This window comes from Pagrus pagrus (genome assembly GCF_965226575.1).
Source record: "Pagrus pagrus genome assembly, chromosome: 12".
NCBI lineage: Eukaryota > Metazoa > Chordata > Actinopteri > Spariformes > Sparidae > Pagrus > Pagrus pagrus.
Genome location: NC_140196.1, coordinates 24,537,837 through 24,562,071, shown reverse-complemented (window position 1 = coordinate 24,562,071; position 24,235 = coordinate 24,537,837). Strand labels below are relative to the sequence as shown.

Below are 24,235 nucleotides of genomic sequence, written 5' to 3'. Positions count from 1 at the left end.
TGTAAGTAACATCCTTGTATAACTGTAAGTTACCAGACTGAACGTAGTAACTTCAACCCAAAGTATGATCTTCTAAACCTTACCAAGTAGTCTGGAGCCTAAACCTCACCAAACCACAACCGTTTAGAGGGGTAGGTAGAGTGTCAGTGATCAAGCTGCTGTATTTGACGTGTTGAAAGTGAGAACATGTTGCCATACACACAGAATATCACTTCCAAATTAATCTTGGTTCGACACATACTTGAAAAAGAAAGTCCTCGTAACGTGTTTCACACTTTATTCATAGAAAAGCACTGAGATTCCAACACAAATCAATATAAAATGGTAGTAGCGTTACATAAATAGTAATAAATTCTCGCTTTATAGACAGTAGCTCAAGAAGTTGCACAAAAAAATTACAAATAAAAAAAAAAACAAGTGTTGATGATAAGCTATCATACTTCTGTGGCAACAAATACTGGAAATACCTTTTCATAATCAGTAGCACAAAGAGGCAACAAACACTTTCAATTTTCCCTTAAGTTAGAGAGAACCCAAAACAAAACAAACCGGGAAACAGTAGGTGAACTAGATCTCTACCAGCAAATAGTACTCTCCTACGAAAGAAAGAAAGAAAGAAAGAATGAATAAATGAAAGGGGGGAAATGAGAAAACCTCAGGAACTGGCTGATATAGTTAACAGACTGAAAAACAGATTAGGTTAGAAGGAGGAACTTCTTTGTTGTAATGCTGTCAGTTAATGCATCACGTAAAGGCGGCTGGCCGAAGCTTCCAAGTTAAGCAAGTGGTAAAATAGAATCCCTCCATCATCCAAGACTTAGGAAAACACCCTTATCATGCTAACGTAGCAGCCAAGAAATATTAATTCATCCTCGTTGTGTAGAAACCTTGCAGCGACAACAGATCAAGTCTAGTTCTTTCAAAACTTTGTGCACATACAAGGCTGCTGTAAGACAACAGAGGAAGCAGCCGCACTGAAAGCTGGACACATCGCTGCATTGTTCCGGAACCAAAATCCTCCCCGCGTGAGGCGGAGAACAACTGGAGATTAGAAAAAAGAAACTATGGTGATGAGATAGAAGAGGTGAACACAGCCAGCGTTGGAGGCTGAGGGGAGTTGAGAAAGCAATAAAAAAAAGAAACAAGTTACAATGAGGAATGAACACAAGGTCATCCACAGGCCATCTCTTTTGTTCATACAGTTGCTGTTTCAGACTCTCTGACATTTGTGTGTTGTTTCTGTCTCACTGCGGTGCCGCCACACGACTCGACACCTCTGAGAAGACACTAAAGGCTTGAGTCCTGATTAAATAAAACCAACAAAGAAGTAAAGCAAAAATAAACTTTGTACATTGATCGGTCACAAAGGCATTTCCCACCATTTCATTTTTTTTTCTCCTCTAAATGTTGCAGCGTATGCAGGCTGGCTACTGCGCATTGTCCAAATACAAGCATGCTTGGTCTCATCTTTGCCCACCCCCCCCCCGCCCTCCTCCTCTTTAATAGTGGTTCAGTCCACTTCCGCACCTTTAAGTTTTTCGGGGACGTCTTTAAGAGGCGACGAGACCATCGACGTGGTTCTGCATAGTCAGGTTTAGTACGTATCTGTTTACAAATGAATGCCTTCCTCGTTTTCGTCCTCTCCTTTTGGAACACACTTTTTTTTTCTTTGCAAATCAAAAAAATACAAATAATAGTTATTATAGCAAAAACAAACAGAAAGAAATGTACACAGGAGCACCTGAGAAATGCCTTGAAGTCTTTGCTCTTACAAAAAACGCTGTCAAATTCCCCATCCAAAACAGTTCAAGTACACCCCCGCCAGAGAACAAAAAACATAAAAATAAAGAAAAAAAACAAACACATAACATACTTATCATAAATAATTATAACTTTACAATTTTCTGAATTGACACTTTAATATTTACAATATCTTAAATGCTTAATGCTACTACTTTTTGTTTTGTTTCTTTAAGTGATGTCCCTGAGAACTGAGTTTAGCCTCTCTTTTCTTTCTTTTGCTCAGTTTTCCTTTTTTTTCCATTCTATCTGCGTTTCTTCGGATCAAAAAGGCCCAGAGTTGTGACTGACTACCCGGGTAGTGGGTGAAGGTAGCTCTCATGGAATGTAAAAGCAGACAAGAAAATGTTCCTGCATTCAAAAACCCTTTTCTTTTATTGTTCTGCCATCGACAGGCTGACTCACTCGCTGTGTTCTTTTCGTGTGTCTGCGATTCCTACTCAGTCATACAAAAGTTACCAAACAATCAATAAATAAATGCTGAAGCAGGCAGGAACGTACTGAAGAGGTATTTGTGTGAAGTGCTTGTACGATGACATTTAGTCCAGTAAAGATTCAAGCTCTTGCTGTACTGTATACGGCCATTAACAACAACACTTTACCACTGGGTAAGACAAGAGAGCGTAAGCATCCCTCATAAAGAAAAATGACTTCCTGTGCCAAGGCATGTGGTCTCAAATATATATGATTAAGTCATCAAGTCATAAAACATACTGTAGGTTTTGTTTGTGAGAAAGACAAGGCCGCTCGTCTTCTGCGTCCACAACGATCACAACCAATAGCATTTACAGGTAAGTCGCTTCAGTAACTAAAGACCCTTTTCCATCACAGGACCAAGGAACTGGAAGAATTTTAAAAACATTCAGGAACAACTGAGTTTAGCATGTTCAGTTTTGCTTTAGCCATGACGGGGACAAGTGCGATTACTGTAATTAGCATCATTTTTAATGTTGTTAATATTAGCTTCTCTTTTTTGTTTTAGTTTATCAAACACAACTTCGACCACTGTTAGCTGATTCTTTTAGGACACTTGGAGGCAGTGGAACAAGCCACGAACACAACACTGACATACAAAGACGCTATAGCTACTGTGTTAGCAAACATTTGCTAATTTACGAATCCAGCAAACACGGAGCTCTATTTTGTATCCACTGACTCATTAGCAGCTAGATTGTCCACTATGTTCACCAGCTAGCTGCTAACTAGCTAGCTAGCTAGCTGTCTACTGTTTGGTGCTAGACAGCCAGTGTACAGTCGGTTAACTCTTTTGCTAACAACAGCTACCTGCCATGGTTTGCCATAAAAATCAAAATAGTTAGCTAAATGAAGTCAAAAAGCTCAGTAGAGTTGAGGGGGTTGGATGCTAATATGTTACACATAATCAGTGGTTAAGGTGTAGTTTGACAAAATTAATAAAGATACATCTTTTGAAAGGATGTTTGATCTTGGACATAAGTGGGCAAAAGTACTATATTGTCTGCCAGGTCTTTAGATTTAGGAACTATGACTAAAGAATCAAAATAGGAACCAGATTTCTGGACTTTAAATGGGTTCATGAAAAAGTTCTGGAAAACAAATAATCAAAAAGTTCTGACAAAAGTTCTTGAGATGGAAAAGGGGCTTTAGCTACAGGCAGAGTTAACAACTGACAGTCACTGAAATCAACAATATGTCCCAAAGCTTCCAAACAAATACAAGAAGGTGAAAATAATGCCGCAAGGTGATAAAAATGAAGCGCAGACTTGACTTGTATTGCTTATTGATTAAATCTTGATCTAGCAAGTGAAAGGTGACCGCTGGAGTCCTATAGATTTAAATGGTTTTGGCCACAAATAGCTGTACAGCAGTGCAGTGGTATCTCTGGAGATGGGAATACTGCGACCACTCCATTCATCACAGTCGTGTATTGTCACTGTTAACAAGCTTACAGGAGGACATACGAGATATACTGTATATATATGTGCACGTGGAGCCTCAACTACTCTACTTAGCTAGAACAGCCTGGACAATGTCACTCTCAGGCTTGTGGATTTGAAAACATGCACTCTGTGAAGCAACATGGTTCTTCCTCTGACGATATTCTTAGGGAAAAGCACTGACCAGCAGGTGTAGAGGATGGGAGCTAGTCTAGAGTGGCTTTAGTCAAGTTATAACCTGTTGGTACGGACTTCTCCTACAGAGAGACCACACATGTGTAGTTCTGTATTCTGCCCTCTCTACTCTAAGATGCCCTGAATGAAACATGAGGCCATTTCTGATAGAGAAGTTAAAGCTGACAAATAATACAGTCGAGGTATGACAGTAACACTATGTGTGTTTTTCCACCTCAGTGGGTTTTTTTCCCTCCTTTTGGAATGACATGTTCCCTCCACTTTGAAAACCACTTCCTGGTCTCCTCGTTAACCCCAGCTGAAAGTGACTTCTGGCTCAAAGTAAGTACCCCATCCAACAAAAGCTTTTGGTTTTTAAATCGCCACGTGCCACCGAAAAACAAAAGTTCCTTTTTGTTTTGTTTTTCCACCACAATCTTTTGACTTTTTCATACAAGATTTAACATTAGTTTGAGGAGAAAATGCTTTGTTTTTGCTGTTGTTTCTTTGACATTTCAAGCCGTTTTCCCCCTTTTGCAGTCTCAATGAAGTAGAGCAATGCACTGCGAACACTTCCTGGTTCACATTCAAGAAACAAAACAACAAAACAGGACAAAAACTTAAGACTTAAGTCAACAAATGGCTCAACATAAGAAGTAAAAATACAAGGAATCCAAAAAACCTTAAATAGAAACAAATAAGTTTAACTACTTTCCAAGAAGAGGGTCCCTGTGAGGGAGGGGTAAGGTCAGCCGAAGCGCTCCCTGACCAACATCATCAGTTTCTTCTTGCCCTTGTAGATCTGTTTCAGGTTGTCTATGAATTGGGCGAACTGAATGTGGCCGTCCTGTGCCAGCAGGAAAGTCTCCCGTGCTTTGCTCAGGAACTCTATGAACTCTCCGTAGTGCCGCGGACTGATGTGCGTCAGTCGAGAGTGCGTGGTGTTGATGTACGCCGAGATTGTAGCGTCCAGGAGCTGCCGCAGCGGCGCCTTGTCTGTTGACATCAGCTTCCCAGAGTTCCTTCTCCCGGGAATGCCGGCGAGACCCGGTGCCGTCATGGTGCACCGCCGCAGGATGTCAGACAGCACTGTGGCACAGTGCACGCTCTTCACCACCAGGGGGATAATGGCTGCAAGCTCATTTTTACCCAGAGAGTGGCTGAGCGCACAGGCCCAGAGCACGTCATTAATAGCCGGGTGTGTGTCCTGGTTGTAAGCCAGGTTAAGGTGGGTCATGGCGAGGGAGGCCAACTTGAAAGACCGCAGCGGGTATCCTCTGTGTTCCATGTACCTTGCGATGGTGAACAGCTGAGAGTAAGTCATACCCGTGGAGGCTGCGTCGATCACGATCTGGTAGGCAGTCTCGAAGGCGATGTGGTCCTTCTCGCAGAGCGTCAGAGCTGACAGAGCGCAGTTCTGGGGGTCCTTCATGGCGCACTGCAGGGCCAGGGTCCGGGCACAGCTGGCCAGCTCCTCGCGCTGCGGGTAGTCGAGGCTGAGGCGCAGGATGGTGTTGTGGGACATGACGGTGGCTGCCACGATGCTGGTGGCCTCGGTCGGTGTGAAGAGAGTGTACCAGCTCTGTAAGATGCTCACCAACGCCCGCAGACCTGAGGAGAAGAGAACGCGTTAAAGATTTAAGACTTACTGGGCTCCACCTTACGCTTGGCACGAAGCGGCACGCAGCACAAGTGTCGTTGCTAGTTTCAGACCGACGCAGTTGTCATTTTCCCAACTGTTCATACACTCGCCACAAATTTAAACAGCAAAACTAAAAGCTGTAGTTATAAAACTCTCCAAAGGAAACCAGTCAGGAGTTTTAAATAATCAATGGAGTTTATCAGCTGTTCCTCGTGCACAAATACGCATGTTAATGTAGAGATACACATTTCTGCTGCTGGAGGATCGATGCAGGTAATGTCATTAGTATTTTCCGCATTAAGGACGTATTTCTCCCCTCTCATCCCACCCTTATTGATCAGGATGATACTTTTTATGACCCATCCCGACTGATCCACGGACTGAGGATAGCACACACACAGAGGGACGCAGCAGTGCTGCTCCTTCCCCTCAGTTAAATATCAGTTTATTTTGTCATATTCAGTCAAACAGAGTTGTTGATGGGACAGATGATTGTGAAATGGCAGTGCAGAGGGTCCAGCAGCCGAGGAGTACATCCCTTTCCCATAGCAGAGACGAGTGCTACTGTTTCAGGTCCTGGCGCATGACTAATTCAGTCTAAATACCATGTCTTTGCGCTGTGCCTCACACTTTGAGCCCAGATTATCCACTGTTTAACTAGCAAAATGGACTTGGTCTCACCCTAAATGCACTAGCGCGGTGCGCTTCACACCGAGCGCCATAGAGGTCTAAATAGGGCCCATTGTGGTCAGGATGAAGATCATATGATGCCGGTATGATTCTATATTTTTATTTTGATGAATGTTGATTAAGTTTATTTCACAGTTTAAAGAAAGAGTGTGACTTTGGGGCTACATGTTAAAAAGCGCTCTCCACCACCATCAAAACATCAAATGAAGAAATATATTGTGGGAAAATGGTGTTTATCCCTGCAGCAGATTTCAGGGGCTTGAAGAATGACAGGGAGCATTGAAGCCCGATGATGCTTTTTGGACGGTAATTTGTCACCCATCTGTGTCTCAAAGTCAAAGTCTGCCTCCGAGCAGAGTTAAAATGCATCACAGTAGACCAAAGAAGATCTTAAGACACTGTGGAGGGCATGATTAGACCATGGCTCCTGTTTCACTGATGTGTGTTTGTGTGAAAACGCATTACGTACCGACTTCAGTGGCACAGGTTACCAGCCAGCGAACCATCTCTCTCCTTCTCCAGTTCAGTGTGGACAGAGTCATCCTCATCACCTGCAGAACACACACACAGAACATGATGTTTCCTGATGCTGCCGCTGTGCATGATGGGAATAAGGATGCTTCAAACTTTATACATGACGTCAGTTTGTTGATTATTATTAGAATATTGACAAAAACATTCTAACGTACGTGCTTTTCATAATTTAGCAGTTAGTAATTATCACACCACACGTCTCCAGTGATGACAGATGCATCCAGAATGTGTTCATAATTACACAGATGACTAATTGAGACCTTTCCATTTTGAGCACTTATTTAGCAGTTTTGCTGACAGGAATTCAGCCGAAACTCTAAATACCAGGAGAAGGAGGCGGCTGAAGCCACACTGCAGCCTTGATCATCTGAGGAGTTTTTTCAGTGTTTAATGTGGAGCCCAAAAGGCTTCATTATGTGGTTTCTTCTCATCAACAACGGTAAGACGCTGTGTGATGTTTTCTCTGTTAATTTGTAGTGAGGCTGTGGAGGCCTGCAGAAATTACAAGTTCAAGGAAACTGTTGCATGTTTTGACTGGTGACCAGTGCTCGCATTTTTTTGTGTGGTGAAATGCTTTTTAGAAATGACTGACTCGCCCTCGTACTTCGCCTGCTCTCTCTCTCTCCCTCGCTCACACACACACACACACACACACACACACACACACACACACACACACACACACACACACACACACACACACACACACACACACACACACACACACACACACACACACACACACACACACACACACACACACACACACACACGCTCAGTACCTGCAGTCCTAGCTCCAGTGCCACGTTGAGCAGAGTTATATCAGGCGGGCTGTCTGCGGGTGTGGCTATCTTAAAGGCGTCCTGGGCCAGTTTGAAGATTAAGGATGAGGAGTGGATGTTTTTCTGGATGGCCTCCAGCACCGTCCGCAACCTCAACATGTCACCTGCAGGGCAGAAAAACCCTAAATTAGCAAGCACGCACTGATAAGACAAACATCTGGCTGGACATCTCTCTTCTGTGATTACGGCTGTGGGTATCCAGATGTTTTAACGGTACCTTTAGCAGCAGTGAGCATGGTGGAGGCCAGCTCACACTGCTGTGACTCCAGGTGTCCCAGTGTGAACCAGCGCGGGTATCTGCTTGGGACTATGGAGATGCCGTGATGAGGGTGGCCCACGTCCCCGGAGCCTGCTGACGACTCCAGCACCGGCAGCCTGACAGGAACACACAACATTAGTTTTCATCCATACGTTTCAACATTTTCATCAAAGACTAAGGTCTGTTAAAAATGTAGGATACATTCCACCATTGAAACTGCTCTAAAACTTTTGTTGAAACAGTTTCATAAAAAATGTTTTGATGTCTATAAGTGAGGGTGGACAAAATATTAGAAACACCTCTCAGGACAAATACTCAAATACCACATGCTACGGGCTCCAAAATGATCATTAAAAAAAATCAACTCCTCTCTACTACAGACCTTCACAGATTATATTATACACTGTAACTAACTGTGCGATCGTTTAGACCATGGTCTCATGTTTCCACTTACAGTGAGGGTATCACAGATCATTTAGAAATGACTTGGAGTCTGCAGAAATGTGTAAATATGCTACACAGAGTACACAGCACTGATTTAAGAAACTGACCTCATGGCGCGCAGAGCCACCTTATACGCCAGGTCTGCATCATGTGGCAGCAAGGCAGAGAAGAGGTACTTGGCGAAGGTGTGCATGGGAACACTCTCCCTGTGGATGACCTCACCTAGACCGCTGAACGGACCAGCTGGACCGAGAGAAAGACAACGTAATGTTTATTTTCCTTCACAGCAATGTGAAAATGTGTTTTCTACAGAAGAACCTTTTTTACACAGTTTGGTTTTAACACGGACTCCAGGACACAATGATAAAAATTATCAATACCAATGAACCTCATACCTTCTAGTAGCTGTATGGCCTGTTTCCGGAGCGTCTGGACCAGGAGATCGTCCAGCTCCAGTTCTTGAAGTTTTGCAACAATTTGCTCCTCGTTGCGACACACCTACAACATATTCACAACTCACATTTATCCACTGTGATCATACAATACATGCTGTGTTTAGAATGAATACAAATGTGCTTAATTAGTGTTTGGACATTTGGACTAATTTAATCTCCGTACGAACAATAAAATCATGTTAGATTTTGTTCAACAGTAGACCTGCAAGAAGTTGAGATCCATGGTTTATAACTATTTAATAAGAGAGAATAACAGAGCACTTTGAAGTTTAAATACCTTTTTAAGAAGGGATTTTGAGCTTGAGGTATTAAAGGACCAGCAGGGTGCTTTAATACCTCACACACTTACATCTGTGTGTATCTACCGTGACAGTACACAAGACGGAGGCTGAGTTTTTTTCACCATAAAGAGGTCATTTAGGAAATTTAGGTAGTCTTCCTTAAAACTGAAATTCTTTTTCAAACCTATACACGTGTCTCTTTCTATTGCCCTGTGTGTCTTATTGTTGCAGCATATCTTCTCTTAGTGCATTTATGTCTTATGTAAAACACGCTGAAATGCCTTGTTGTCGAGAGGTGCAAGACAAACAAGCTCGCCCTGCCGGAAACATTAATATTTTTGTTGATGCCCATGATATTAAGAGTGCTCCCTGGCAGCCATGTTAAGCACTAAAGCAGATTACCATTCACACAAAGAAATGTTCCTCGGGTTTATTCTAATTCAAAGTGAACCTAAGTCGGTGACTTTCTGCTTGTTTTTCAGGAAACAAAACGCTGTGACCTTTTCTCCCTTTTCGCATGGTAATTACTTCACACAGACGTTTAATTATAGTGATTTTCTATAATGGCGACATTGTCTGCACCGGGCAAATTCACACCGCTTGTTTTAATATGCGACAAAACCATACATGCAGTTTAGTTGCCCACTGCAAGCGGCCTAGTATTACTGTATTCTCTATGAGGGGTAAAGTCAGAGTATGATCTAAGAATCTGTAAGATCTAAGAATGATGTTTTAATGCATATATTATTACTTCAAATGCATCACGTGACAGCATGGTTTTTAGGACTATCATACCTTGTCCTGAGCATACAGGCCTTCTGGCATTATCCTCTGCTGGCCCATACCCATCAGAGCCACCTCTAAGGCCAAAGTCAGGTAAGACTCCCCTCCGTCAGGACTGCCCCACACTGGTACATGGTGGTAGACTGGAGGCCTGGGGTCGCCCTCTGAAAAGAAAGAAAGAAAACTATGTAGTGTTTTCTGCTTTATGTGGTCAACATATTCTGCATATTCTTCTCACAGGAGAAACAAAGAGACTGCAGAACAAAGAATCCAGTTAGGATGCGTTCAAGACTGCAGAACAGCAGGGGATTTACCAGCCACATTCATAACAGAAGAGGTTCAGATTTTTTTAAAGTCTATCTTAATACGATACTGACATGCCCATATGTGCATTGAGAGAGGTACTGGCAATAAATCAATCTCTTACTAGCTTAACTGCAGCCGTGTTGCCAGATTTGACAGACACAAACGTGCCCGATGGAGCCCGCCCAATCATCTGAGAGTAATTTCTGTTATTTTTACTTCATCATAGGAGGGTTTTTTTGTCCATATTAATGCTGGGATGGAGACTAAAAGCCTCCCTGTTGTTATGAAGCTGAATATGAGCGCAAGAAGAATAAGTTCAGTCCTAGCAGCGTGCAGTCCTCTGTTCGCAAAATTTAAGTGAACCTAAAAGCACAGTTACAACGCAGAAAGTTATTATTTACATTGATATAAAGTCTTTTGACAATGTATAATAATAATAATAGTAAAAAATACTTATAATACGAATAGTAAAAAAAAAAAAAAAAAAAAGTCTAATTTTGATGAACTGAGATGACATTTGTTTTTGTGGGTCATCAGTTATAAGTGTGTTTTAAGCTACTGAACTCAGTGACCTGGCAATCTCAGCCCCTCCCCTCATCTGAAAAGGGGGGTTAACACAAGCCACAAAGAAACATTTTGACCCGCCCAAATGTATTAAAAAGTAACCAATTGGGCGCAAAAAACTGCCGATCTGAAGCAAATAGGAGGCTGACGTTCAAGTCAGAGCAAATCAAGTAAGTTTTTTTTAATCCTGGGAGTCAAAGCACATGAAAATAGATACACTAAGAGGGAATTTTGTTATAAAAAGTCTCTTAAAGTCTTTGGAAGTCATTTGGTTTGGTGAAGCCTCATATTAACTTTGCATTATGGCAATAAACAAAGACTTGTGACTGTTTGTTCCCTCTATTTCTTACAGTGTAGTTGAGTTCTGGGCCAGTATGAACATAGAAATGGCCACAATGCATATATAGGCATTGATGTATTCTATAAAGTTAGACTTGAAAGAAGCATGTCTTTGCGTAACATTACATAAATATGGCATTCATGATTGCAGATTGTGATCATCTAAGATGGCCGCTAACCCTATGCCAAATGCTCGACAGCTATAATTGAGAACAGATGCCACGGGAGTCTCAGCTGTTGATTGGTGCCCATTTGTTCTCTCATACTCCCCCACCCCATCATTCTGCTTAAATCCCCTCTGAGCAATAGATCCCCTTCAATCCTGTTTATTCCATGCATGTGTGTGTGCGTGTGTGTGTGTGTGTGTCAGAGTGTGTGGGGCTCTCTGTGTGGAGATCTGTGGAAAAGTAGAAACTGATTTTGCAGACTTAACCCCAGTGTTAACTCAATTTTGTTTTTATCCAACGGCTACCAAGTGATTGGTCAATTTGAAAGGATCAGAGAGAAAACGGCATTGCGATTGGCTGCCACATTGTCTGGGTCCGCCCCCCTTTTAACAGATGTTCCCAGCTGTCTTCCAGAGGGAAATAAAGCATGCTGACCATTCTTCACACACACAAACACACGCATGCAAAATAGTCATACCACTCTCCCAAATTCCCAAAACAACACAAGACAATCATTCACTCTTTCGCCAACACACACACGCACGCACACAAACACACACACACACACACACACACACACACACACACACACACACACACACACACACACACACACACACACACACACACACACACACACACACACACACACACACACACACACACACACACACACACACACACAAATGAGTGTGCCAGTGGTCAGCATTGTTTGAATTGACAATAGTTCCCTGTAGCCTGGTGACAATGGGAAAACCCAACCCCTATTCTGCTGTGGTGCAATGGCCACTGGTGAAATAAAAGCCCAGGCAGGGTGAGAAATGCAAATGGTGATGGATTCTATACATACCACACACACACACACACACACGCACACACACACACACACACACACACACACACACACACACGGAGTGTGGTCTAAATGAGCAGGGTGTTCCAGCCCGATCCATTCATGCACTGCTAGTTTATGGCTGTCTGCAGCACAACAGTGCCCGGTCCTGATATAGGAACATGAGGTCTGTTGTCTGGTGAGTCACTGCTGGTGTGCCCGATCACCTCTGCTCAGGGTTACACTGCATCAGCTGGTGAAGTGTGTTAGGAATTATAGCCTGCATTTGGCAAATAGGTTCGTTGACTGATGTGCCGTATGAGAAGACTGGGAGGAGGTTCATGGATGAGCGTGTGTTTTGATGAAGTACATGCTTTAGCTCACTTTGTAGATCGAGTGGACAGTGGGTTAGCTTGCCAGTGCAGCAGACTAAACAGTGGACGTGCAGGGGGCGAATGATTTTGATCTTAATTTATGCATTACTGCGGCTACGAATAATAATTCTTTCATTATCACTGACTTTTTGATTAATCGATTAAAAATTTTATACACACATTTTCCAAAAACGCAATTTCTCAGTCCAAGGTGATGTTTTATAATGGCTTGTTTTTGTCTGAACGACAGTCCAAAACCCAGATACTAAAAAACAGAGAAAAGCAGCAAATCCTCACATCTGGGGAGCTAGAACCTGCAAATGACTTCCCATCAGCCTCAGCTGCACATTGTATAAAGTGCTAATTAGCAAACTATTAGCATGCAAACATGCTAGACCATGATAGTATACATGGTAAACATTATACCTGCTAATCATAAGAATATTAGCGTTGTCATTGTGAACATGTTACCACAACATTAGCATTTAGCTCAAAGTAGTGGGGTAGTAGTACATGACTAAATGCTTCCTGTCTTGTTGATGACTGTAACAAATAATCAATTATCAGAATTTGTTGTCAATTTATTGTGTAAAATGACTAGTATTAGTTTTAGCCAATAAAGTACTTGTGGCATAATAAATGATTTGAAACTTCTATTCAATATTTTTGCGTTAAGTTTTAAAAATCCAATCCTGCTACTTATAATTACCTACCTATAATTTCCTGTCTCTATAATAAATGAATATTGTTCTGCAGGTTGCTGCAGCTCTGCCCAGCACTCTTTACTAATGGCTTCTCATAATGTGCAGTGAAGCTTATTCTCAGCTTTGTTCACCATGTCACCATGGTAAAGAGCGGTGTCAAAATGCCTATCATTTAAATGAAACATAGAAATAATAAATGAAAGCTACACTGTACATTTTAGTGACTCAGTTTTTGAGCTTGTACAGAAGAAAGAGAACCTCCAATCATCTTCTATGAAGAGAGAAAATCCATAACATTTGACAGTTTGTTGGTGTATCCAAAATGATTTGACACGATTCGTGCAGCAGAAAGTCTTCAAGCAAAGCTCACTGACGCAACAAAGCAAGAGTAAGCATGTGAACACTATTGAAGTGTGTAAGGGTCTGACACAGGGTTGTGATGATTACTCATTAGAATCTCTTTTAAAAAATAAGAAGAAGATCTTTGTTTTCATACCTCCAGTGTCCATCGTGTTGTCGTCGTCCACACGGCAGGTTTCTGTAAGCGTCGTGAACAGACAGCCAATCGGGTCTAAGGGATGCCCCACCCAGCCTTCCAGGTTGGTGGTGGAAGTAACACCCCTCTGGAGAAGCTCTGAGGGAGAAGAGAGCAGGGAAGGAAGAAATGTTAAAATGATTTGTCCACAACAATCAAACAGCTGTGTGTGTATGTGTGTGTGTGTGTGTGTTTTTTTACCTTTCTTTTGGTGTTTGTAGATGTCCATCTGTCTCTGCTGCTGCAGGCGGAGCGTGTTGATGATGGCAACGGCCAATCGCAGGGCTTCCCTGGAGTAACCGTGGGAACGCAGGGCGTCGACACGAGCGCATGCCGTCGGGACGTGGTCTGTGTGGTCGACAGAAAGAGGAAACGCTTTGCTATACACAGTCACAGACATGCAGTTTTCTTCCAAACTGTGGGACATAGGATGTAGTTAGGAATGACACACAGACACACACACTCTCACGCGCAGACACATACACACACACACACACACACACAGTGCAGTCTCAGCAGAACGCCACTGTGTGTCTGATAGCTGGCTTAAGTTGCAGAATCTGACAGATCTTAGCTGGAAGCTGCTTACTGCAGATACTGGCCTCAATATCAGCAGAATTACTGTGTGTGTGTGTGTGTGTGTGTGTGTGTGTGTGTGTGTGTGTGTGTGTCTGTCTGTCTGTCTGTCTGTCTGTCTGTCTGTCAGCTTTTGGTGGAATTAGAGATTGTGTGTATATGGAAGTGCCATAGAAACTAAAAAAGTTTTTCTAAACTCTTGTAATACACAATGTGTGTGCGTGTGTGTGTGTGTATGTGTGAGTTCTCAATACACATTAGTAGCTTAAATAGACTTATTATTTGATATAATAAATCATAATAGATGTGTGCACCTATACGACAGGTACATACATGACTTTTGCATGAAATGACCAACAAATTACTGTTTCAGTTTCAGTGAAATTGAGGTGTTGTCACACAGTAAAATAAACTCACTAATGTGTGTGTGTTTACCTAGCCAGAGTGGCAGGCCCTGTGGGTTGAACAGCAGGCTCTCCCCCTCTCTCTGGTAGGATGGAGACATGTAGTGGTCACTGCTGATGATCCTCTGGAGGTGGCTGTCCTGCCAGTGGAGGTCGCAGGCCTCCACCGCCCGGCTGAACACCGTCCTCCTCGGCCTGGAGAGAGAGTCTGAGGAAAACAGCACACGCGGTCAGTGATGGTGTCATATTGTCCCATCTGACCTTTCTTTTTCGTATTTTGATTCCGCAGTATGTATTGTGTATGTGTGTGTGCTCATGCTGACCCTGCGCCAGGTTGCTCTGCGGCAGAGCGTTGGTGATGTTTGGGAGCTCGCTGCCGTAGTTGCCGTCCTCCAGCGGGCAGACGTCCATGTCGCCCCATTTCTTCAGCTGCTTCAACCAGCTGCTCTTCTCCTCGCTTTTACAGTGGGGGTTTAGCACCACGCACACCCACAATGCACCTGGGGAAAGGATGGCGGTTAGTGGTCAGGATGTAAAGGAAGCAGAGGTTGTGGAGAGCTGTGTAACAAGAATTTGACCTGGGCAGTGTCAGCGGTGACGGGAGCTGGTTGAATTCTCTAAACACAAGAAGGACTCCTCAGAGCTTCAATATGAGAACACTTGATACTTTTCTCTTGCTATATATGATGGTAAACTGAATATCTTTGGGTTTTGTACTGTTGATTGAACAAATCAAGCAAATTAAAGATGCACCTTCTGATAGTTTATAAACTGAACAATTTATTTCACCAAGGCTGAATTCAAAATCCTAAAATCTAGATTTAGTCATAATTCAATGGCTGAAAAGTTGAAGAGCGTGCTGCTTTTAGTTTCATCACATCATGCCATTTCATCAAGGTTATACCTGTGAATGTTTCACAAAATAATGCTTCTACAGTCATAACTACAAACCATCTTCTTCACTGCAACGCTGCCTCCACAAAGACTTCATCTAATAAATGAAATATCGTGCATCGGCTTTCACAAAGTCCCAAAGAGTTTGCCTCGGCCATTTATAGAAGCCAGTGTTCTTATACTGTATGAATCAAAATAACACTGGTAATAACAACAAGCAGCTCGGTGCGCTAACCTCACCTGTTCTACATGCACAGACCTCGAGCTGGGTCAACTGTCTGCGTCTGTGAGGAAAATGATCAGGCACCAAACCCTGACTGTCTGGCTGTTATTTCCGTCCGTGTCTGTGTCATGATCTCCCTCGCTTACCCAGGAAGTGCTCTCATTGACCTCCTAAACGCCGAGATTGATTGCAGAGAAGCTGAGCAGCCGTATTGATCGGCAGCCTTTATCATTCACTCTGTATGGGGAGCGAGAGGAGAGGCCCGAGCAGGAGGAGAAGCTACAGACTGGATGACCTAATAGCTTACTGACTGGACGAACGTTTACCCGAAAGGTGAATGCCGATTTGTCTGAGTCACTGACAGACTGGACACTTCTGTCAGCCTGGCCGTCTGACCCACAGTGACTGATGGACTAACTAGCAAGCTGATTGGTCGATTAGAAAAACAAACAAACAAGTCATTGTGGTAGTGTGTTTCTCTCCGACCGTTCTTACCTAGCTCATCCCAGAGCTGCCGACACTTGTCTGTCATGCCTGTGCCCTGCTGTCTCCATAGCGACAGCCGGGGGTCTGCCATAAACTGTTCCGTGATGAGCGTCAGCATTCGGGCGCCGTTGGAATCTCGCATTCGTAACATCTCCCTCACCTGGAAAGACCCAGAGAGTACAGGCTTAGTCACTGTGTGTAATCCAGAACACTCTGACCTTCTTCCAGCTGGTATTGATGTGCATCTTCGCTCATCAGAATTTAATTCAGGAGAGAAAAACATTTTAAAGGGCCTCTAGAGATTAACAATAAACACACTGCTGTTTCCACCAGTTTCCAGTCTTTATGCTAAGATAAGCTAACCACCTCTTGGCTCTAAATTGATTTTCTCAGCTGTGAGGAAGAAAGCCAAGGAGTACATTTCCTAACATGCCAAACTATTTCTTAATACATTCTTAATACTTAATACAATACAACATGATAGAAGGATGAAAATCTTGTTTGAAATCAGAAGAAATGGAGAAGACAGCATGATTCTTGGCAGCACGTCATCCAGCATACATAAGGTTGAAAAGTTACATATGAGATGTTATAAAACCTTCTGAATGCCATTTAAAACTGAATAATAGAAACAGTTTGGCACCGAAACCGAGAGCTCACACTTATCAGAGTATATGTCTGTTATAAGTGAGCTTGTTTCACTCAGATAAAGAGCAAAAGGAAAAGTGCATTTATAAATCCTCCACTCTGACTTTGAGGATTTACAAAGCTATATCAAGACCCGTTAATGCCTTGAGTTTGAATAATACAGTTAAAGAACTCTTAAGACGTCTCAGGACCTGCTGGCGCCCCGTTTCTTTGAGCCATTTTTCCAGTACGAAACCACCCATTGAGACAAGAAGTTGAGAGTTTCAATTTCCGTGAATCTTTTCTTTCTTTGACAGTATAGAATAACAAGTTGGTTCAACTTGAAGGAGGAAGACATTCTGAAAAGACGACATTTTGATAGAAATTGTTATAAATCATTTCGAAAGGGGCATTTCGTTGATTTTACACATAAACATGAGTAACTAATAGTTTACTGATGACATCATCTGGGTCATCTCAGATTGGACTTGTTTTTTTTATATTTCTCACATTTTTATGTCTTTGATTCTTGCTTTCTTTCTCATTTTCTTTCTACTTTCCTTCTCTTTCTTCCCTCCCTTCTTTTTGTCTTCCTTCTTTCTTTCCTTTTGCTTTTTTACCTTTGCTCCATCTTTCCTTGCTTCTTTCCTGACTTCTTTCCTCCTTTCTTTCCTTTCTACCTCCTTTTTCTCTTTCCTTCTTTTTCTCTTTCCTCCCTTTCGTTTTTTTTACTTAGTTTATTCCTTTCATCTTTCCTCCCTTCCTAACTTTCCTTCCCTTTTTCCTTTCTTCTTACTTCCTATATATCTTTATTTCTTTCCTTCCTTCTTAAAGAAAGCCTGTGTTACAAACTGAATGTGTGAGGTTTGAATTTATCAGGCTGGGTCTAATAAAAGATTTTACTGAGTTGCATTATGGGAAATGTAGGATTGAGTACTTTTGGAGTTTGACCCCTGCTAGGGATTGAAGGTCAGGATATCTGAGCATCTGCAGCTGTGATTTCACCAGTAATCCATCTTGTATGTCCCCAGACTTTACTTTGGAAGGGCAGAACTAACTCACTGGAGTGCCCCTTTAAAATAAGCCAGTTCAAATCTGGATTTTTTGTTTTCACTCGTGGATTTTTAGGCTTATATCATCGAAACAACAAACATATTTTAGTCTTTTTGGTCACTGGTGTGTTCAGATAGACTGCTTAAAGATGACAAACACTTCTCTTACTTCTAGGTGTATTTATGATGACAGTGATAATATTAATCAATGAATAAATCCAAGCCATGCATTGGAGCAGGAACAGGAAGTGATGATGGATACCTTGGCAAACATGGAGTTGAGCTGCTTCCCAGAGCCGTAGTATCCTCCCTGTGACAGAAACTGTTTGACCTGCTCCCTGACTTGATCCTCGTCCAGATGCCAGCAGTTGTCATCGTCAATGCTGGCGCCTGCAGTCGGGTCCGGTGCACCTGGGAATACACACACACGCCCACATTAAATGACAGGCACTCACAAGACTGCAATGATAGAAACATATGCAGATTAAAAAAACACACATGAAAAAGTGACCAAAACGGAACCAATACGGACAATTTCAGTCTAACATCAACATCCCTCTCTCCACATCAAAGTCTGTATATTCACTCAGTCACTCCGTTCCTTCCTGTTCCCAATTCGCTCTCGAACAACAAAATAAACAGACGGAGACCATGGGAAATGGAGTTTACTTTTAGACAACCACCCTCTCAAAAACACTGTCTCCTTAGCTCAGTTCTAACATGTCATTCCAGATTTCCTCAGACCTTGGGGAAAGGTAGAAATCCAATCCTTAAAAGCTAAAAGAATGATTAAATGTGAATGAATGTAAATCTCTTCTGAACTGTTGTTCTGCTGATGTTCTATTTCTTTTACATTTAACTCATAGTGCACCTACGTGACACTTATGAAAAGCTGTTCGATTTAGGCTAATCGTGCACTGAGGGACCTTAAGGCCAACTTTATTTTTCTTCTATTCAGTGCTGGTTGTGTGTGTGTGTATCTGAGTTATACTACGGGGAAATGTAGATATGCTCAGAAGGGGGAAGCTGCTTTGATCTAGCAGGAAGCGAGCTGAGGAAAGCCCAGAGATGTGTTTCCAACTGGCTGGCTGTACGCAACAGCAAACAGCAACATTCCTCCATCAAAGGAAGCCTCGCTCCTGGATCGACTGAACTTCAACCCCCATGATCCCCCTTGTCAAACACAGACAGGAAACACATCGCGGGGCTTCCTGGACAGGCAAGCTGGAGAATGTCAACATTTAGCGAGGAGGATGAAATAGAGAAACAGATAAAGAGTTTTGTTTGGTGGAAGGATGTGTCTAGTTTGTCGTTTCTCCGCTGCGGGTCTGTTGTGGCTCTCCTCTTCTTTTTCATCTCAGCACTTTCTCCGGTCCTTTCATCTTTCCTCTCCTTCCCGTCTCCTCTCTCCCGTTTCCCCAAGTTGCATTTCTCCCGCCTCTTCCTCTCAGTGTCCCATTCCTTTCCACACATCTCTCTCTCTCTCTCTCGTCTCCTGCGTCCATTTCACCATTCAACTCTTTTTTTTTTTTTCCTGCTTTTTCAACATACTGCCACCACTGGAAGGAGGTAGTCACTGGAGAGGGGGAACTAAGAAATCAAACGAGCCATTTGAAGCCTGCCTTGCTGCTTCGCTGGAGTAATCAGGCCTCTAACGTACGACAGCCTGTAGGCTAGCATGCAGCATGTTTTAAGTCTGGAAGCTTTTAAGTCTGGCCTGTTGCTGTGAAGATATCGGTGCAGAGGGATGGACAGCGACTCAACTGAGCTGACTTTTTTTTCAACAATCGCTTTCTTATTGACTCCCATGCATCAAAGACATCAGAAATGGGTTATAGATGAATGTGGTGGATAAGTGAGACATTAAAGTTGCTATGAAAATCACACATTCACATGCATTTCTGGTTCAGAATCAATCAAATGTGAGCTGAAAGTTTGCCACAAAGGTTGTCCTCTCACCATGGACCTGGTTGATCTCAGAGTTGGAGGAGAGGATCTCATCAGCCAGTTTCTGAGCGGTAGGCAGCACCTCGGTGTGGTGGGCTGTGATCAGGTATTGGACCAGCTTCTGCAGCTGATCTCTGTTCATCTGGAACAAAGTCTCTGAGATGGGCAACCGCAGTTTCACCTGTATAAGACACACACATAGAGAAACGTTGATGCATGATGCGTCAACTACATACTATTTAAGTTGTTCTATGACTTTTGGAGGTTGCCTGGAGGAGGTTTCCCTGAAAAGGTCTCATTCTGTGTCGATTTCTACTAATGTGCACTATAAGGTTTTAACTAACGATTCTTTTCATCATCGGTTACTCGACCAAACATTTTTAATATAAGTCGACTAATTGTTTCATCTATAAAATGTCAAATAACAGTGAAAAATGCTCATCATAATTTGCCAGAGCCCAAAGTGACGTCTTCAAATTGCTTCATTTGTCTAATCCACAGTCAAAAACTATGTTATAAATAACACAGAAAAGCTGAAGCCAGCAAATGTTTGAGATTTTTGCTTGAAATGACATCTAAAAAGGCGATTCATTTTATTTCGAATAGACTGATCAAATGTTGTGGTAATTACCTGTTCAGGCTTGCGAATCCTGTAAAGAGAGAGCGCCACCACGTGGGCGCAATAGAAAATGTCTCTGTTCCCACATCCACAGGTGACGGAGGTGATCTTGCATCGGTCGAAGCTGATGGCCACCTTGTGGGTGACCTCTGGCTCTGATGGTGTGGCGGGCTCAGTTACTGTGCCACTGAGGTGAAAACCTGCAAAGACACAAGAGAGAAGGTAGAAAGAGTGAGCTTCATCATTCACTGTAATGACCAAAAAAATCATATTAAGTTACATTTTAATGATTGCATTACTGCAACAGGCAACTGCCAAATAAATGGAAACATCACACGCTTCCATTGATTTTAAAACTACATTAGCAAAAGCAGCTAATCTACACACGCATTGAAGTTTTATAGGAAATAATGGTGACAAAAGTACAAAGATCACTGATGTCATGTTTTTTAAGTTGTTCCACATCATCATGATATTTCCTGTTTCCTTTGTTATAACTTCTATCAGGATCTTTTGTGTGGACTGCCGGGGAGAAAAAAGGAACTACAGAAGGACAGAAGGAAAATCTGTGGTAATCCGAGCCTATACAAACTCACAGAGTGAACCTTCAGTACAAAACACACACATCTTAATGAGATGTCTCTAACAGGGCACTGAGCCATCTGATACTCCCTGCCTCTCTCCCCTTATGCCTCTATGCATCTGTGTGTGTGCAGTGAAAAAGGGGGTTGCTAGGGTGTGATCATTTCCTGCCTGCACACACACACTCGGCCCCCAGGGTACTAAGGTTAGGTGCCTGTAGAGATGATCTTTAACTCTGCTTTGCATAGTTAATCTTTAGGGCCCCACACACTAAGCTAATCATTGGTTTAATGCTTTAGAAAGACTCCAGTGAGCACGATGAGCCATCTAATGTGGCTAACAAACCAAAGCAATGACTGTCCTTACTTTCATGACACTCTCAGGCAAACTCTTCGGAATTCAACAGATAAAGACTCTTGTGCCATGGACCTTTTGTTCAGCAATCAATGTTTTTGTGAAAATGTATTGTTCAAATATATATACCCTGAAAAGGTAGGGCATTGTGGCCCATTTTAAAGCGGGTAAAAATTACATCTAATACCAGGTGACATCAAAACTTGGGTGTAAATATAGCTGGATGAATGGGGGAGAAAAGGTACTGAACTATGGTGTACCTCAAGGCTCTATTCTTGGGCCCCACTGCTCAGCTGAGGAAAGTCAGGAACCAGTCCTTGTCCTGACAGAAATGTCTGACTTACTTGGATGTTGGATGTATAATAACTTCCTCAAGCTCCAAGAAAAAATATTTCGCAATAATCCTATTTGTGTAAAACTCATGACAATTTAATAAATTTGATTACCTGCTCCCTCCTAGAAAATAATCTCTGATTCCAATCTTAGTTTGGTTATCATGTTAAGAAAGTTGTACAGTCCTGGTTTTATAACTCATGTTTATGCTATTATTTGTTTTTTCTGGTCAGTTCTGAGTACACAGCTAATGGTCTACGGCACCCTAAATTTAATTCACTTAAACTTTTATTAAATGAATTTAAAACAAAGAACAAATGAAGCCCTTTCATTCCAATGCCACCAACTGCAGGGATCCTGCATAGCCCGGGTACTAACAGAAATAATGTGAGGCACAAAGAAGAAGAGAAAAGAAGGAAAGGTAAAGGTGGAACAAAAAGCAGAGTAACAGAATGGCAAGTGAGGAAGCAGAGAATAAAAGGGATGAGATAGGAGGAGAAATGTGAGAGGAGAGCAGAGAATAGGGGAGGGGAGAGTGTATCTGGTCTGTCCTGTCGTCTCACTGTGACAGGTCAATTATTTATGAGGTGAGGTGTGTGTTTGTGCGTGTGTGTGTGTGTATATGTGTACACATTGGATTACTGTATCTCACCAAACCATAGCAACCCCACTGCTGCTTTCACAGCTAGGAAGACAGGAGAGAGAGAGGGAGAGACATAAAGGGAGGATGAGCAAGCTAACTGGAAAGCAATGATATGGCTATTTTGGGCATGGGCTCTAAAGCTCTGATAAACTCACACACACGCACACACACACACACATATACACACACACACACACACACACACACACACACACACACTTAAATTCTGGGGTATGAGCCAGCATGGTAGAGCAGCCTAATAAGCGCGTGTTAAGCCATCTCCCTGGCAAAATCCCACAATAGCCTTTTCCAAACCAAATGTTGTGAACACACACACACATAAGGAAGCAGACACACATAAATAGACACACGCATGCTGAGACCCAATCAACAGCACACTGCTTTCAGTATGACAAAGAAAGATGAAGAGCTACAGGAGGATAAGGGGGGAAACTGAAGACCACACGAAGGGTTGAAAAGGACTGACGCAGGCCAACTGATTACTTACCAAAGTACATTCTGAACCAAGACTAAACTTGTCGGCTTGCTGCTTCCCACCAGTATAAATGCCACCAGCTGTTAAGATCGACATCTCAACCTACCACCCAGATTGCCAACATACAACTATCAAAACAACGATTTACAGACACAACAGCAATAAAGGTGCCTTGAAAAAAACCCAAAACAAAGGCCTAGGTTGGTGTGGATGTACTTCTACAGGTCTATGGAAGAAGGGACAATATGATACTTTGCATTGGTTATGGCCTATACCAGATCTGATTGATAAGGTCAGTGTTTGTGCCATTACCAATACAGTATAAAGGCTGACCAGACACCAATGTTATTACCAAAGAAATCATTGTATGTTGTGTCTCAAAGACTAACAGACACAGACAATGTTTAACATTTATACAAAGAAGTATGTCAAAATGTTTACCAATGTACACACTTTTGACTAAGTGGAGCTGGGTGATACTGAATGCTGCTAGTACTTTGTGGGACAACCCTGCCTGTCTCCCCATTCTCTCCTCCCCCGTCATAACAGAGCTGGAATGATTAGTTTTAATAAACCATTAATAAAGTATTTTGACTAGTTTGAGCTTATTACATTTGCCAAGGATTTGCCATTTTCCTGTCATTTATGACAGTAAAAGAAGATTAGGGTTTGTTGCACTTCTACCTAATAAACTGTCTTTGCAGTCCTTTTGTCCAAACCGACTTGTATTAAGTGTGCTAAACCTATGACAACTTAACAAGGAATTTTCCCAAAACGAGCTGTTGTGCAGTGTCTAAGTGGGCAAGATGGCCAAACCTTCTGAACTTCACACCAATAGACCAACCTACCCACATAGCCACTGACCAAACAACCATCAAAGCCATGGGTTTCCCAACCAAGCCATCTACTGACTGACATACTTACAAACTGACCTATCTGGCTTCATGCCTACCAACACTTCAACGCCCTAACATACTGAGCTCAAAGACCTGCCGGCATACCTACACATCCTCATGTTGAGCGACCACCTCACGGACAATACTGACAACCAACCAACCACTCGTTTTCCAAAAGGACATGACTGAGCAACAAACCATGCACTGAGCCAAACAGGCCATCTGACTATGACAGGAAGGATGAGAGAGACACTGAGAGATAACAGACTGCAGAGGGAGAGAGAGAGAGGCTGATGCGTCTGCCAATGATAGACATAAAGAGTCCTCTGAATTGTTGCAATCTCTCCCTCCCACTGAGTCCGCCTGTCAAATCAATCTCTCGCAGCTCATGGTAATATCATAAATGTCACAAAAAAGGCTTTCCATTCCTTCCCTCCATCTCTATAATGGGTATACTGTACC

The 24,235-nt window shown here is 42.5% G+C and overlaps 1 protein-coding gene across 1 annotated transcript in view; it reads right to left on the bottom strand.

The window, feature by feature from the left end:
- Window positions 1-260: 260 nt before the first annotated feature.
- zswim5 (zinc finger, SWIM-type containing 5) overlaps window positions 261-24,235 on the bottom strand; it is a 67,237-nt gene continuing 43,262 nt past the window's right edge. Inside the window, exons 2-16 of the mRNA XM_084369520.1 lie at window positions 20,482-20,669; window positions 19,863-20,031; window positions 18,166-18,314; window positions 16,234-16,384; window positions 14,945-15,121; window positions 14,653-14,829; window positions 13,843-13,989; window positions 13,603-13,740; window positions 9,833-9,984; window positions 8,697-8,799; window positions 8,409-8,544; window positions 7,816-7,973; window positions 7,539-7,702; window positions 6,692-6,773; window positions 261-5,501 (exon numbers count right to left, since the gene is read on the bottom strand). Coding sequence (XP_084225646.1) covers window positions 4,639-5,501; window positions 6,692-6,773; window positions 7,539-7,702; window positions 7,816-7,973; window positions 8,409-8,544; window positions 8,697-8,799; window positions 9,833-9,984; window positions 13,603-13,740; window positions 13,843-13,989; window positions 14,653-14,829; window positions 14,945-15,121; window positions 16,234-16,384; window positions 18,166-18,314; window positions 19,863-20,031; window positions 20,482-20,669 — 2,954 coding nt within the window. The 3' untranslated portion in view covers window positions 261-4,638. The remainder of the gene's footprint in view (window positions 5,502-6,691; window positions 6,774-7,538; window positions 7,703-7,815; window positions 7,974-8,408; window positions 8,545-8,696; window positions 8,800-9,832; window positions 9,985-13,602; window positions 13,741-13,842; window positions 13,990-14,652; window positions 14,830-14,944; window positions 15,122-16,233; window positions 16,385-18,165; window positions 18,315-19,862; window positions 20,032-20,481; window positions 20,670-24,235) is intronic.